General features: G+C 42.7%; 1 protein-coding gene across 12 annotated transcripts in view; it reads left to right on the top strand.

The window, feature by feature from the left end:
- The window catches only part of CLIP1 (CAP-Gly domain containing linker protein 1), a 116,748-nt gene that overhangs the window by 45,960 nt on the left and 57,496 nt on the right, over positions 1 to 13,292 (top strand). For 7 of the 12 annotated variants that reach the window (XM_027566898.1, XM_027566894.1, XM_027566889.1 and 4 more), the window contains exons 4-9: positions 2,723 to 2,847; positions 4,070 to 4,292; positions 7,998 to 8,195; positions 9,051 to 9,154; positions 11,184 to 11,244; positions 12,680 to 12,712. In XM_027566898.1, coding sequence (XP_027422699.1) covers positions 2,723 to 2,847; positions 4,070 to 4,292; positions 7,998 to 8,195; positions 9,051 to 9,154; positions 11,184 to 11,244; positions 12,680 to 12,712 — 744 coding nt within the window. The remainder of the gene's footprint in view (positions 1 to 2,722; positions 2,848 to 4,069; positions 4,293 to 7,997; positions 8,196 to 9,050; positions 9,155 to 11,183; positions 11,245 to 12,679; positions 12,713 to 13,292) is intronic. The other 5 variants (XM_027566891.1, XM_027566896.1, XM_027566899.1 and 2 more) reach the window with 1 other exon arrangement.

Raw genomic sequence — 13,292 nt, 5'->3', positions numbered from 1 at the left:
CGGGGAAGTGGCCTTTGCTGTAAGTTCCCTACGGAGAAGTCTGCTTTCATCTCCTCAGCAGGCGTTTGCCAGGTGCTCCTCCACTCTGCTGTGCGCCGTGGGTGGCAGCGCAGGACACAGCGGCTCCTGCGGGGAGTCTTCTCCAGCCTCCAATTCTGTCTTTCCTCGGGGCGCCTGTCACGACCCCAGGGCGTTTCTGAGCGGCCACCTGCACGCTGTCACCCTCACACTCCCTGCCTGCCTGCGTACCTTCAACCATAACTGCTTTGGGTCCTCAAATCAGACTCACAAAGAATTTCGTTTTCAGAGAAAAAGTATACACAGTAGCTTTGAGGCTTTAATATTTTCTATCCTCAACAAAGGTTAAATAGAGCTGGAAAAAAAACACGTGTCATCCCAAACCCTCAGGAAGCTGTGTTTGGAGAAAAACTGGAAACAAATAACTTTGGTATTAAAAAGCAAATTAGGGAGTTCTCTGGTGGTCCAGTGGTTAGGACACTGCACTTTCACTGCCAAGGGTTTGATCCTCCTGGTCGGGGAACTGAGATCCCACAAGTCATGGAGTACAGCCAAAGAAAATTAATTTTTTTTTAAAAAAAGCAAATTAGTATTGATCTTAAAACATTAGGAAGGGGAGAGTAATAAACCCCAAGGAAGTAAGAAAAAGGAAGTAGTGAGATAAAGAATGAATTAAATAAACTAGAGAACATTAAAAACAAAAAGGAAAAACTGAAAAGCCAGTTCCTTGTGAAGGTTGATTAAATAAGTTATCTTCCCAAGGTAATCTACATTTAACACAGTCCCACTGGACTCTTTTTTAATTAACTAAAATGACTTTTAAATTTATTGAATAAATAAACCTACATAACCTAAATGTCTCCCAGTAAGGGCTGATTTAATAAACTGGAGTGAATCCATGCAGTGGAACAACATGCGAATGTAAACACAAGCAGGACGTTCTGTGTCTTGATGTGGAATAAAGCAAGGTGCGGGACAGCACGTGTAGTGCACTGGCCTTAGTGTAAAAATGAAAGGGAGGAGTGAAAATGCGATTTAACATTTGCCTTTAGATCATGAAGAAATGCTGGCATGAAGAAATACTGTACATCAATAGCAGAGGTTACCTGTGGTGGGGAGAGGGGGCAGGTAGGGACAGAAGTCTAGGAAGAGAGGCTCTTCTCTAGATACATGCTTTTTAAAAAATTATTTTTGGCTGCGCCCTGAACATGTGGGACCGTATTTCCCTGACCAGGGATTGAACCTGCGCCCCCTGCATTGGAAGGCAGTCTTAACCACTGGAGTTCCAGGGAAGTCCTGATGTATACTTAACATTTGAAAGCTTTTCAACTGTGAGAATGCATCGTCTATTCAAGAATTAATTTATTATAAAGAGTTACTTTTTTAATCAATAAGAAAAAAGGGAACATCCCAAACAGAAACTGAGTGAAGTCCGTATTGTGATACATCTGTATTATGGATACTAAACAGCTACCATAATATGGCAGGGAAAGTGAAATGTCAAAATGTCAACAGCAACTGTCCCTGGCTGTTGAGAATACACAAATAACATGTATTTTCTGTTTGTGATGTTCTCAGTGGCCTGCAGTGACTTACCACCTTTATAATTGGGGAATTTTTTTTTTTTAATTGAGAAAAAGGTGCCCAGGTTCCATCCCTAGTTGGGGAATTAAGATCCTGCAAGCCACGAGGCTCAGCCAAAACATTTAAGAAGAAAAAAAGAAGCTTAATTAAAAGTAAGAAAGATCAATATTCTGAAGAAGAGTAGTAAGGAAAACCAGCACTAGCAAATACGATACAGGTTGCAAAGTAGCAGTAATTACAATGTAATGGTAGTAGCACAGATACTGAATTTCTGAAACTGTAAAAAGACTCAGATCTGCTCTTTCTGTGCACATGAGAGAGAATATGATAAAAATGAGTACCTGAAACAAAAATAGTGGCAAAGGAAGGATTAGTAAATGGTGATGGGATAATTTTGGAAATAATGTTTGCATGTTACATCGCCAGCAGCTGGGACAAAGAGACATTTAAAAAGATTCAAAGCTTTGACCAGTTCATGTGAAATAAAATGTGAAGAACTGTCGTTTTAATAGTTGTGAAGCAATGAAGAGCCTCACTGTAGAAAATATCAATATTTTAAATATTTTGAAGAATTAATATTTCATATATGTGGATGTATGAATATTTGTCCTTAATATGTATATGTTATTGCTTTACATGGGTAATGATGTAAAGAAAGTTTGAGAAAATGAACACAGCCATTGTTACAGTGGATTATACACAAATTTTGTTTTTCTTTTAGTAATGTAGGGGTTGTATTTTTTTTAGCTGATATTTATTTTGAAGCAGGAAACTCCCTCTGGAGTAACAGTAATTATTACTATTGGCATGAAGTAATAGTAGTAATTATTCCCTTTTTCTAAAGAATTCATTATTGGACTGTACCGGGTATCAGCCATCTATGGGGTTACACAGAGTCGGACACTTAGCAGCAGCAGCAGGTATCAGATCACTCTAGCAACAGAACCCAGGTGACCTTTGCTGACTTTTGAAGAGAACTCTTTAAACAGTTGGAGAGGGGGTTAAGAGAAGAGCTGCCTACAGAAATGATGGAACAAAGTATTAATGATTGGCTCTAACTGCAAAGGATTAGGCTGTGGAATTTTGTTCACCTCTTCCTTTTACTATTCTCTGCTTCCAGGTTGGTGGCACGAAGGCCGGTGTAGTCCGGTTTCTTGGGGAGACAGACTTCGCCAAGGGGGAGTGGTGTGGCGTGGAGTTGGATGAGCCTCTTGGGAAGAACGACGGGGCTGTTGCTGGAACAAGGTGCGTCTGCTGTTGGAATTTCGTCTCCCTCCTGCATGTAAAGATGCTCAAGCCAGCCCCACCCAGTGTGTGTAATAAAATGGACATGAGCATTTTGAAGAGCTGCACTTGTATTTCCTAAGACTCATCTACTGATTTTCCCTTCCACTAGGATTAGTTGTTCTCTCTTAGATGGTTTCTCTGTCTTTTTTTTTTTCCCTTGTTCTATTTTAAAAAAATTTTGTGTGTGTGTGTCAGCTTTTTAAGAAAATTACTTATTTTTTAAAATTTTGGCTGCACCCTGCAGCACATGGGATCTGTGGCATGTGGGATCTTAATTCCTTGACCAGGGATCAAATCCACACTCCCTCTATTGGAAGGCGGAGTCTTAACCGTTGGACCACTGGGGAAGTCCCCTGACTCTCTTTTAGTGATATGTGCAGTGCATCTGAGTAGATTCTGAGCAAGCATTGGGTTTATGTATCTATTTATTTTTAAGATTTTATTTTTGTTTTAGAGCAGTTTTCAGTTCACAGAAGAATTGAGAGGAAGATGCAGATAGCCCTTCTCGACCTCCTGCCCCACCTCGTGCACAGGCCTCCCCCCATTGTCAGTATCCGGAGGGATATATTTATTACAGCTGATGATTATAAGTATATAGGTGCTATGCACCAAATACAGTAATAATGCCTTGAGATTTTCAAAAATCTCTTAGTGCTGCGATGATTATGAAGCTATAGCGTTCATATTCTTGATATTAAGATGTTAAAATTGGCTAGAGTCGTAACATCTCCAAGTGTCAGTCTGATAACTGACTAACCACCTGATACTTCTCCACCTTTACTTGAGTGACTTTGCCAGCTAGGTGCTTGTTTGATTTCTTTTTCCCTTTGTTTAGCAAGGTTTTATTAGGTGGGATCACTGGGTTGCTGAACTCTTCTGCTGTGTGTTTATCAGATAGTAGAAATGACTTCCTTTTTACATAGAATCTTAGCAACAGACAAGTGATTCCGTCTCTGCGTATCACATTGTTGTTTCCTCGTGTGTCTTTGAAGACATCACTGAAGTTATTTATCAGCCTGCACACCCAGTGAACGCTGCAGGCTGGGTGTACCACCTCAGCCAGTTGGTAGAATTCACAGCAAGCCAGTCACAAGAGTCAGGAGAGCCTTTTGGTTATAAGTTTTTCTTTCTTGTCATTAAGCCGCTTTTTGTTACTGTCCTTAATTGTTGTCCCCTCAAGGTATTTTCAGTGTCAACCCAAATATGGCCTGTTTGCTCCGGTCCACAAAGTCACCAAGATTGGCTTCCCCTCCACCACGCCAGCCAAAGCCAAGGCCGCTGCGGTGAGGCGAGTGATGGCGACCACGCCCGCCAGCATGAAGCGCAGCCCGTCCGCCTCCTCTCTCAGCTCCATGAGCTCCGTGGCCTCCTCTGTGAGCAGCAAGCCCAGCCGGACAGGACTGGTGAGCCTCCCCGTCTGTGTGTCTCTGCATTCCAGGCACATCAGATGCTCCCCACCCCCATCAGCACGCCTGCTTTGCTTTAGGAAAGGTTACACCTCCCCTTGTCCTTGTATGAATTGTTCCTTCACTGTGGCTTGTGAACGTCCTTACACATTTTGCAACAAAAGAGAACCCAAACCTCTAGCACCAGTACAAGTTTGAAATAAAGAATTTTTAACAGCTCCTTTCAGACTTCTAAGACTGGGAGATACCACAGTGTTTGGTGAATCCATAGTAACGACTCCCTAGTCTAACATATGGGATGGTTGATCATTCTGATATTATTTTTGCATCAGGAAGACAGGAAAATTGGAGGGATCCCTTTCCCCAAGGACCTGGGTCTCTTTCTCTTTGCTGTCAGACTAGGAGCTAAAAGTATTTTGAGAAAAGGCATGTTCTTAGAATTTTCATGTTGTGTTCATGCAGTCTCACCCACTGAAAGCAGTTCAGTGGGTGTGGAGTGTAACTGCCTCAGGCCCAAGGATGCAGAGAAGAACTTAGACAACTGGAAAAGATGCCTGAAAGGCCCTGTGTTGCCTCCTTTCTCCATCTCCCCTTCCCACTCTCTCTCCCTTTCTCCCCTTTTCCTGCTTTGATCAGTAAGATAAAATCATCAGAATCAAAATAGGCAGCATCTTGTTCTGTTTGTTAATGTCATGCTTTCTTAGGGCCAAAGCAATGATTTTTTGGCTTTGCTTCCCCACCCCCACCCCCTGCCCTTTAGTTTATTCGCTTGAAGTGAGGTAGGTACTGTTCAAATTTGACATGACTGTGTGAGATTACACTCCAGACTGGATTCTGGGTCTCTGGTTCATGACAATGAACTGCAGACAGGAATTAGAATGTGAAGTGGCGCGATTGGGGAGTAAGGCTATTGGCCCCTGATCTCGCTTGGCTTTCTTTCCGTTGACACTGAGCAGGGATGGGACCTTTGGGGGCATCTTTCTTTATAGCAGGGGCTACCCTCCTCTTCAGCCATTGGACTTCTTCCCCTTACGGTCAGGTGATACAGGTACCTGCTTGACTATGTCATTCTGCATATAAAAGCCTGCATCTTGAACATGAAAATTACAAGTGAACTTGATAAGAAAAGCTTGACAAGAACTCTTAGAAAGTCTGAGCGAAATGAAGGTGAAGAAAACCCTCTTTTTGGATGAAGCCTTGTTGAGAGTTAGTCAGCCAGCTCTAATGTGGACATCGAGTTTATGTTTCAGGACATGAGTTTACATTTTCAGAATCCAGGAGCAATTCTGTGGACATGTCTACTCTAGATTCGAAATTCTTTCTTGAGTGTGTTTTTTTTTTTTAATGAGACATTTTTATTATGTTATAATTGTGTCCATTTCTTTGGAGATTCCCCAAGCCCTTTCTGTCCCCCCAACCTCTCCTCTTAATTTTTAGACCAGTTCTGATTCCTCTTTGAAGAAAACTAGCAAAAGAGAAATGAGTCTCATTGCCTTGCCTTTTAAAGCAGCTTATTTTTATATCTCTTTATATTGAGTGGTTATAGTTTCTAAACCAGAAATCACCATAAATGAATATGTGGAAAACATAGAATAATCAAATGCATGATTTCCTAAAAATACAGCTCAGCAATATGATCCATTGTACATATGTAAAAAAAGCTGAAAGATTCTTGAATGCAAAATGATCTTCTGACAGTATTTATCATGGTTCCACAGAACCTTTAGAGTCTCTGTTATTTTTTCACAGTGCCTGTAGGCCAAAAAAAAAATAGCTAACAGTTATGTTTATTAAGTATTTCAGTCCAAAAAACTTAATATTTATGTCCTCACGGTTTAGTAACTGTTCAAAAAAAAATGATACTCATTAGCTGAAAGCAAAAATAGTATTTGTAATTCATTCTTAAATAACCACAGTGAGTTACTATTAGGTTGCTCCTCATGGGCATTGCACATCCTATCAGACCTTGGACTTGTAGTGAACACTGCCACCCTCATTTTCTGTGCTGCATTGATTTGGGCTTTTTGTCCTGGCAGTGGCCAAAACCCAGCTTTGGAGAGATGTGACTGAAGGAATGTAGTGTCATTGTAAATACAATCCAAGGTTGAAGCTGAATTGCCTCCAAGCTAGTAGTTTGCATAATGTCCAACAGGTGTCACTGTTTCCCTGCGGGTTAGCTGCAGCACCCTGGGGTTTGTCTCCCTGCAGGGTTTGAGAAGCTCAGATTTCGCGTTTTCAGGAAGAAATGTTGGCTAAGACTCCACGCTCCCAATGCAAGGGGCCTGGGGTTCTACCCCTGGTTGGGGAACTAGATCCCATATGCCACAACTGAGGGTCGAAATGCCACGCTAAAGATGCCACGTGCTGAAACAAATGAAGATCCTGCATGCCGCAATGTAGACCTGACACGGCCAAATAAATAATTCTTTTTTGTTAAAGGGAGGAAATATTAGTACGAGAAAGTATAACCACATAGTGAAACTGGAAAGTCAAGGTCAGGTGGTTAAAAGAGAGAACAGGAAATCCCCTTCCCCCTCATATGTTTAAGTAATTCAAGAAATTTCTCTCAGTAGAAACAGTGGCATTCTCCTCATGCCAATGATCGCTTGGTAAATGGCCTCGGACAAACGCTGGCCAAAGGTTTGCAGCTTCTTCTGGAGCCCCTCCCAGCCCCCCAGAGTCCAGCCTGCAAGATTGTTATTCAGCTTGTCCAAATGACCTCTGAACTCTTTTACAGAAGGTTCTGTTCTCTGTGTTTTCACATGACAGTTAGGCACCTTGAGGAGGTGTCTGCTGTGTGAAACAGCAGAGATGAGAGCAGAAACAGGTTTTCTCCACGCCTCCCCCTGCCGCTGTCTCTCCCTTAACTCCTGCTCTTCTCCCCTCTCCCCCTCTCATCCACTCTTTTTCTCTCTCCTTCTTCCCCCTACTTCTCTTTCTCCATGAACTTCTCCTTTCCCCCTTTTCTCCCCCCACCCCCGTGCCCTTTTTCTTCCTTTCTCTTATGTGTGTACTTGCATACTCACCCATTCACACATGCTTTGAAAGCACAACATGAGTTTCCTTTTCATCTTATCCTTGTAAATCTTTCTGGGGACTGGCAATCAGGTCCTCATAGCTGGATCCCTGGGTGAAATCACCTCTGCCTTTCATTCTAGAAGAAAGGTGAAGAAAATCTGACAAAGTTCCAAGTGTGTAAACTATGTAATCAGTTGAAGGAGGTCTGTGATTCCATGGGTGACATCATGGTCACTTAATGGTGTGTAGAAGCTCAAGAAGTTGAAAAAAGTCTCATCCTGAAGTCTAAGGAACAGAAGATTGGCCACACTGTCTTCATGAGAAGATAACTATTCATGAAGTCCAGGTGGAAATGGAGTCTTGAGAAGTTGTGACCTGGGTCCTGCGGGATTTTTCCACCCGGCCCCCTCAGCCCAGCTCAGGGCACCTTTGATTTTGAGCCACGAACACCTTCCTGGTTTTTCTGTGGCCTCTTTACATCGGTGGGTTCTTTGTGACATTGACAGGCTCGAGGCATGCGCCGTCTTGTTTCCACGATGGAAAGCCTTTCCTAAGCCTGGGCAAGCCTGCGAGCCAGGGCAGCGCTTTTACTCTGCGGAGGAGACGCCCGCCCTGCATGCACCACCCTCTCCCTACATCCCTCATAGCATCGCTGCCCTTCACGTCTTTAACTTTCCTTTGCAGTTGACCGAAACCTCCTCCCGTTACGCCAGGAAGATCTCCGGCACCACCGCCCTCCAGGAGGCCCTGAAGGAGAAGCAGCAGCACATTGAGCAGCTGCTGGCCGAACGGGATCTAGAGAGGGCGGAGGTGGCCAAGGCCACGAGCCACGTGGGGGAGATAGAGCAGGAGCTCGCCCTGGCCCGGGACGGACACGACCAGGTGAAGTCTGGCCCTGACCTTGTGGTGGAGATGGTGACGGGTTCTAGGCTGATCTTGTCGCGGAGTCGGTGACGGTTTCTAAATTGAGGGAGGAGGCTGGGCAGCATACCTGGTGCTCGGAGCCGGGGAGCTGATCTCGAGTGTGCTGAAATGAGCATAGATGTCTTTGCTGGGCTTGTTTGAAAGCTGTGCCCTGGGTCCCAGTTTGTATCATCATAAAGATGAAGTTCTGTTCTTCTTGAGTTTGCTGCGCTCTTTGGTCTTTACATCCAGGTCTCTTGGCCTGTCTGTTGTCAGATGAGCTTATATACCAGGACCTTAGCAGTGGTTACAACTCCTGTTTTGTAGATTATGCTTTGTATGAGTTTCAGCTTCAAAAAAGATGAGAGTGGAGACGTCCCTGGTGGCCCAGTGGTTAAGACCTTGCCTTCCAATGCTGGGGGTACAGGTTCTATCTTTTGTTGGGGAGCTGAGATCCTACTTGTGACCAAAAAAAAAAAAAACAAAACACAACCAAAAAACACCAAAGCATAAAACCAATAACACTAGTATTTTAACAAATTCAATAAAGACCTTAAAAATGGTCCACCTTAAAAAATCTTTTAAAAAGAGATGAGAGTTGTTTTAGCATTACCCCCTTTTGCTTTAATGGTGTGGTTTTTCATCATCCGGCTCCCAGAAGTGCTGCCAAGAATAACCTGTTATAAGAGATCATAGAAAGCACTTTAACGTGACAAGGTTTTTGACTAACGCCAACCCACAGTTGTACCACTGAGCTGTAGCTCTTTGGAGGCACGTCAGGGCCAGCATCTGGGTCAGGAGGAGGCCACTCACTGACACCCTTGCCTTTCCCAGCACGTCCTGGAATTGGAGGCCAAGATGGACCAGCTGCGAACGATGGTGGAAGCTGCCGACAGGGAGAAGGTGGAACTTCTCAACCAACTTGAAGAGGAGAAAAGGTGATCCCAAAACCTGCTCTCCTTTTTAAACCACCTTAGGGAGCGCTTTCCCATCCACAGCCTTGTTGGGGTCAAACCCTTGGAACCAGAGGACTGACTGTATGTTCAGTGGAGATGGGATTCCCCATGCTGTGTGAGGAGGGTTTGCTTTGACTTGGCTTTCTTGAGAAGTTTGGAACCAGATAGATGTGCCCTGATGAACTGAGCAGCTGTGTATTGAGTACCAACTGGGCACCAGACATCCTCTAGGGGATGGCCCGAGCCAGTCCATTCAACCCTGGGGCCCACCTCAGCCATTCCTCGAGAGGGGATTTTTTTTTTTTTTTTTCTGGACCCAGTTACCTGGTATTTATGAAACATTGTCCACGTATCTGATGAAATTATGTGTGTTGGGGAGCAGGGTAGTGACAGAGGGGTCTTGACCTCGAGAAACTCACTGCCTTTAGAGGAAAACACAACTCTCAGTTAGAGAACTATCCAGGGCAGGATGAAATCCAGTGCTCAACTGTGTGAGACAAAGAGAACAAGCTTGCTTTTCATAGAAGGACTTTTGAGGCCATGAGCGAACAAGCTCTCTGGGAAAGGTGTCTGCGTGAAATCGATTGACTTGTCTCTGGGTTATGGGACATTTGTCCTCAGTTGCACTTAATGCCATCTGCTGTCATTTCTGATCACAGTGATGTAACTCAGGGGTCTCTAGGATGACCAAGTGCTCAGGAAGATCACAAGCACTGGCTGTGGTGGGAGGTATGAGATGGGGGGGTCATACATTCAGTGCTTCACTGAAGAGATGACTAGCCACTGGGGAGGAAGTTCTCCTTGAATCTCATTCATAAAAACGGCTACAAGTGGACAGGACACACTGACAGACCCTTCCAGGCCCCTCTGAAGGCCAAGGCCCCTGTACCACTTGCTTGGGTTTTTATTTTTTATTTTATTTTTTAATTTTTTTATTTATTTATTTTTTGCTTGGGTTTTTAAACCAGCTCTTGCTGAGCTGACTTCTGGACAGTAGAAATGTTCCCTCAGCTCTTCAGTAAACTTGAGGGCATCAACCTCAAAATTCTACTGAGTAGAGTTTTTTTATTCTAAACTTTGTTAGAAATGCTAGTGAATTTTATTTATTTATTTTTGCACGTAGCTTATGGACTTTGTCCTTCTTTTCACAATCCACAATCTTTTCACAATCCACAATCCATAGGGTTGCAAAGTGTTGGCCATGACTGAAGCGACTTAGCGTGATGATGGACTTTGTCCTCCTTTTCTTCCTTCTCGTATACCCAATTTTGTAAAGATTCATAGTGTGGGTGTTACCCAGGTCTTGTAAATCTTCCTAATATCATATTTCATTGACTTTGTGATGGCATTGATCAAAACCCACAGCCCTTATCAGAGATTTTTATGATATGGTTGGGGGGAAAAAGCTTGCATTTTTAGAAGCAAGAAATAGAATCCTTGATCGCCTCTCTCCCAAATTATTCCCAGCCTTTTTCTCCCAGCCTTGGAACAGGTATTCATGTTGTCCTGGGAATCTTTGCATAGGGAGCCTGCTGACCTCACCCTGGAATATCTGATGTGGGTGGTATAAAGACAGACTTGTTTTTTGTGCTACTTTCCCCGCTACGTTCTGTTACTGGAAAGCAGAAATTATAGACTTCCCTTCTCATACCTGTCTCTATGGTGATCAGACCTTTTCCTTCCAGGTTGATCTTGTCTTGATTAGATCCATTTCTGGTGGTTGTGACCTGGGGAACCAGTTGATTTTCTCAACTCTTCCCTTTCTGGGATCCATACCTGGTTAAAACTTTGGCATTTCCTAAATGGAGAAGAGCTCTCCTCCACTTTGTGGATTTATAAACCAGAGGCTTTAAAATGCATTTCTTCATTTTCTACATCTCTAAGGCATTTCTTTCCATCGTCATCTGCTAAATTCATCAGGACATTGATTTTATATATATAATTTGGGGAATAAGGCAGAGGTGTTCCTTAGTTAGTTTCTTAAGTATTTCGTTTTGATTTTATTCCACAGGAAGGTTGAGGACCTTCAGTTCCGGGTTGAAGAAGAATCGATTACTAAGGGCGATCTTGAGGTAAAACCCCACCAGCCATCTAAAGCTTCTGCGGGTGCGGTATTCAGAAATTTGGATAAAACCACTGTGGCCAGAACAGGCAGCAGAGAGGGTGGCAGGAATCCCCACCTCTGGGCTGTGGGCTATGGCTGAGGGGCTGCCTGCCCTCCAGCCTGTCACTATGCATCTCAACTCTGGTAGCCGGGTAAAATTTTCACTACCCTTTTCTCATGCTTCCAAATTTAAAACCTTGCATTGTAGTCAATCAAGTCATAAATCTGGCAGTGTGTCCTAAGTGAGACTCTACTTATTCTTCCCTTGATCAGAATGGCATTTTAAAGAGCATTTTTTATTTTATCATGATGGTTCAGAACACTCTCAGCTTTCCTTTTCTATTGAGCAGGATAAATCCTTTATAACCCTATAGAAAATAAATATATGTTATGGTAACTGATTTTTTAAAGTATTAGTAATTACCAGAAAAGAAAAAGCAATTTTTATTTCATGGCATACTTTAAATTCAGAGATTTTCCTTTAGCATCAACTTTTCTCATCTCTTAACAGTTATTCAGGACTTCCCAGGAGGCCCAGTAGTAAGGAACACACCTGCAGTGCAGGAGACCCGGGTTCGATCCCTGAGTTGGGAAGATCCCCTGGAGAAGGACATGGGAACCCACTCCAGTGTCCTTGCCTGGGAAATCCCGTGGACAGAGGGGCCTGGTGGGCTGCAGTCCATGGGGTCTCGAAGAGTCAGACATGACTTAGTGACTAAACGACGACAGTGATTCATATGAATTTTTTAATAAGACCCCAGAATTAAATGGCTTTGATGCTTTCAAACCACTGCTAGATGTATGACAAATGCAAATTTAAAAATTTTCAAATTTAGCAGATTTTTGGTACTTTAATCTGTAATATCTTAATAGAAGTTTCTTGTCTGTGCAGTTCTCAGAATACACATTTTTGCTACCATTGCGATTTTAGAGTCTACTGAATGCCCACCCCATGCTTGAATTTCAAAGCCCTTCCAAATAAGAAGGCTGATTTCTTTTGAAGTAAATGTATCTTTACAATCAACAAAGAGTAAGGGAAACATTTTCTGAGGTCTGCTGTTATAAGGCCCAGAATGTAATGGATTATGAGTAATTTTGACAGCTATCTTCCTCACTCATTTCATATAGAGTCACACTCCTTTAGTTGACTTCTGTGTTGTTCTCATCCATTTAAAAACACCCCAAAACCTCATTAGAAGTTTCATATCATCATCTAATTCATGTCAAATACAGCCTACAATGTTTTGAGGAGGAGCGAGTTAAAATATTGACGTCAGCACTAGATAGGCTAGTATGTCCGGTAAACATGTAATTAATCAAAGTTATGCTGAAACCCTAACACATATTGAAACTCTAGTTGAATGTCTCTTTTGTTGTTAATTTTTTTATTTTTTTACTGATAGCAAAAGAGCCAGATTTCTGAAGATCCTGAGAATGTAAGAGGGCACTTAACTGTATGGATACTTTCCTTGTTAACACAGATTGATTACAGATTAAAATGCTTATTGATACACTCAAATACTAACTGCATAATCTGACCTTGAGATATTGTTCTTAATATTTCTGTGCATGTGGCTTTCAAAGCAGTTACATTTGAATCCTGAAGAAATTGTATGTAATGACTAAGTTCTGTAAACCCATTTGTCTAACACACAGGCACATGTTTGTTCTATAAAGAATTTTGGCAAAAAGACAAGAATTATGTCTGGGGGCCCAACCTACTTCATTTAATTCATAAGGCCTCTAGTTTTAATAGAATTCTTCCAAAATATATGATAGCTGACCGAAACATAAAACATATTAGATGAAGTTGTCACAGAAATTCTGGGGTAAAATTTCCCCAAGTTTCATTTATTCCCATTAGAATAAAGGAACACGAGTCCCAGACTGATTGCCTTTTGTGTGAGCACCTGCTGCTGGCCAATGGCTGCCAGTGCGGCTGACAAGAAATTCGACTTCCAGTTTGTTGGGTCAGTGTTTCCCCTAGTTGGTGAAGCTGGAGGCAAGCATTCTTCA

The sequence above is a fragment of the Bos indicus x Bos taurus genome, chromosome 17, assembly GCF_003369695.1.
Source record: "Bos indicus x Bos taurus breed Angus x Brahman F1 hybrid chromosome 17, Bos_hybrid_MaternalHap_v2.0, whole genome shotgun sequence".
In the NCBI taxonomy this organism is placed as follows: Eukaryota; Metazoa; Chordata; class Mammalia; order Artiodactyla; family Bovidae; genus Bos; species Bos indicus x Bos taurus.
Note: the sequence above shows the minus strand (reverse complement) of the source record. Positions and strands in the feature narration are given on the sequence as shown.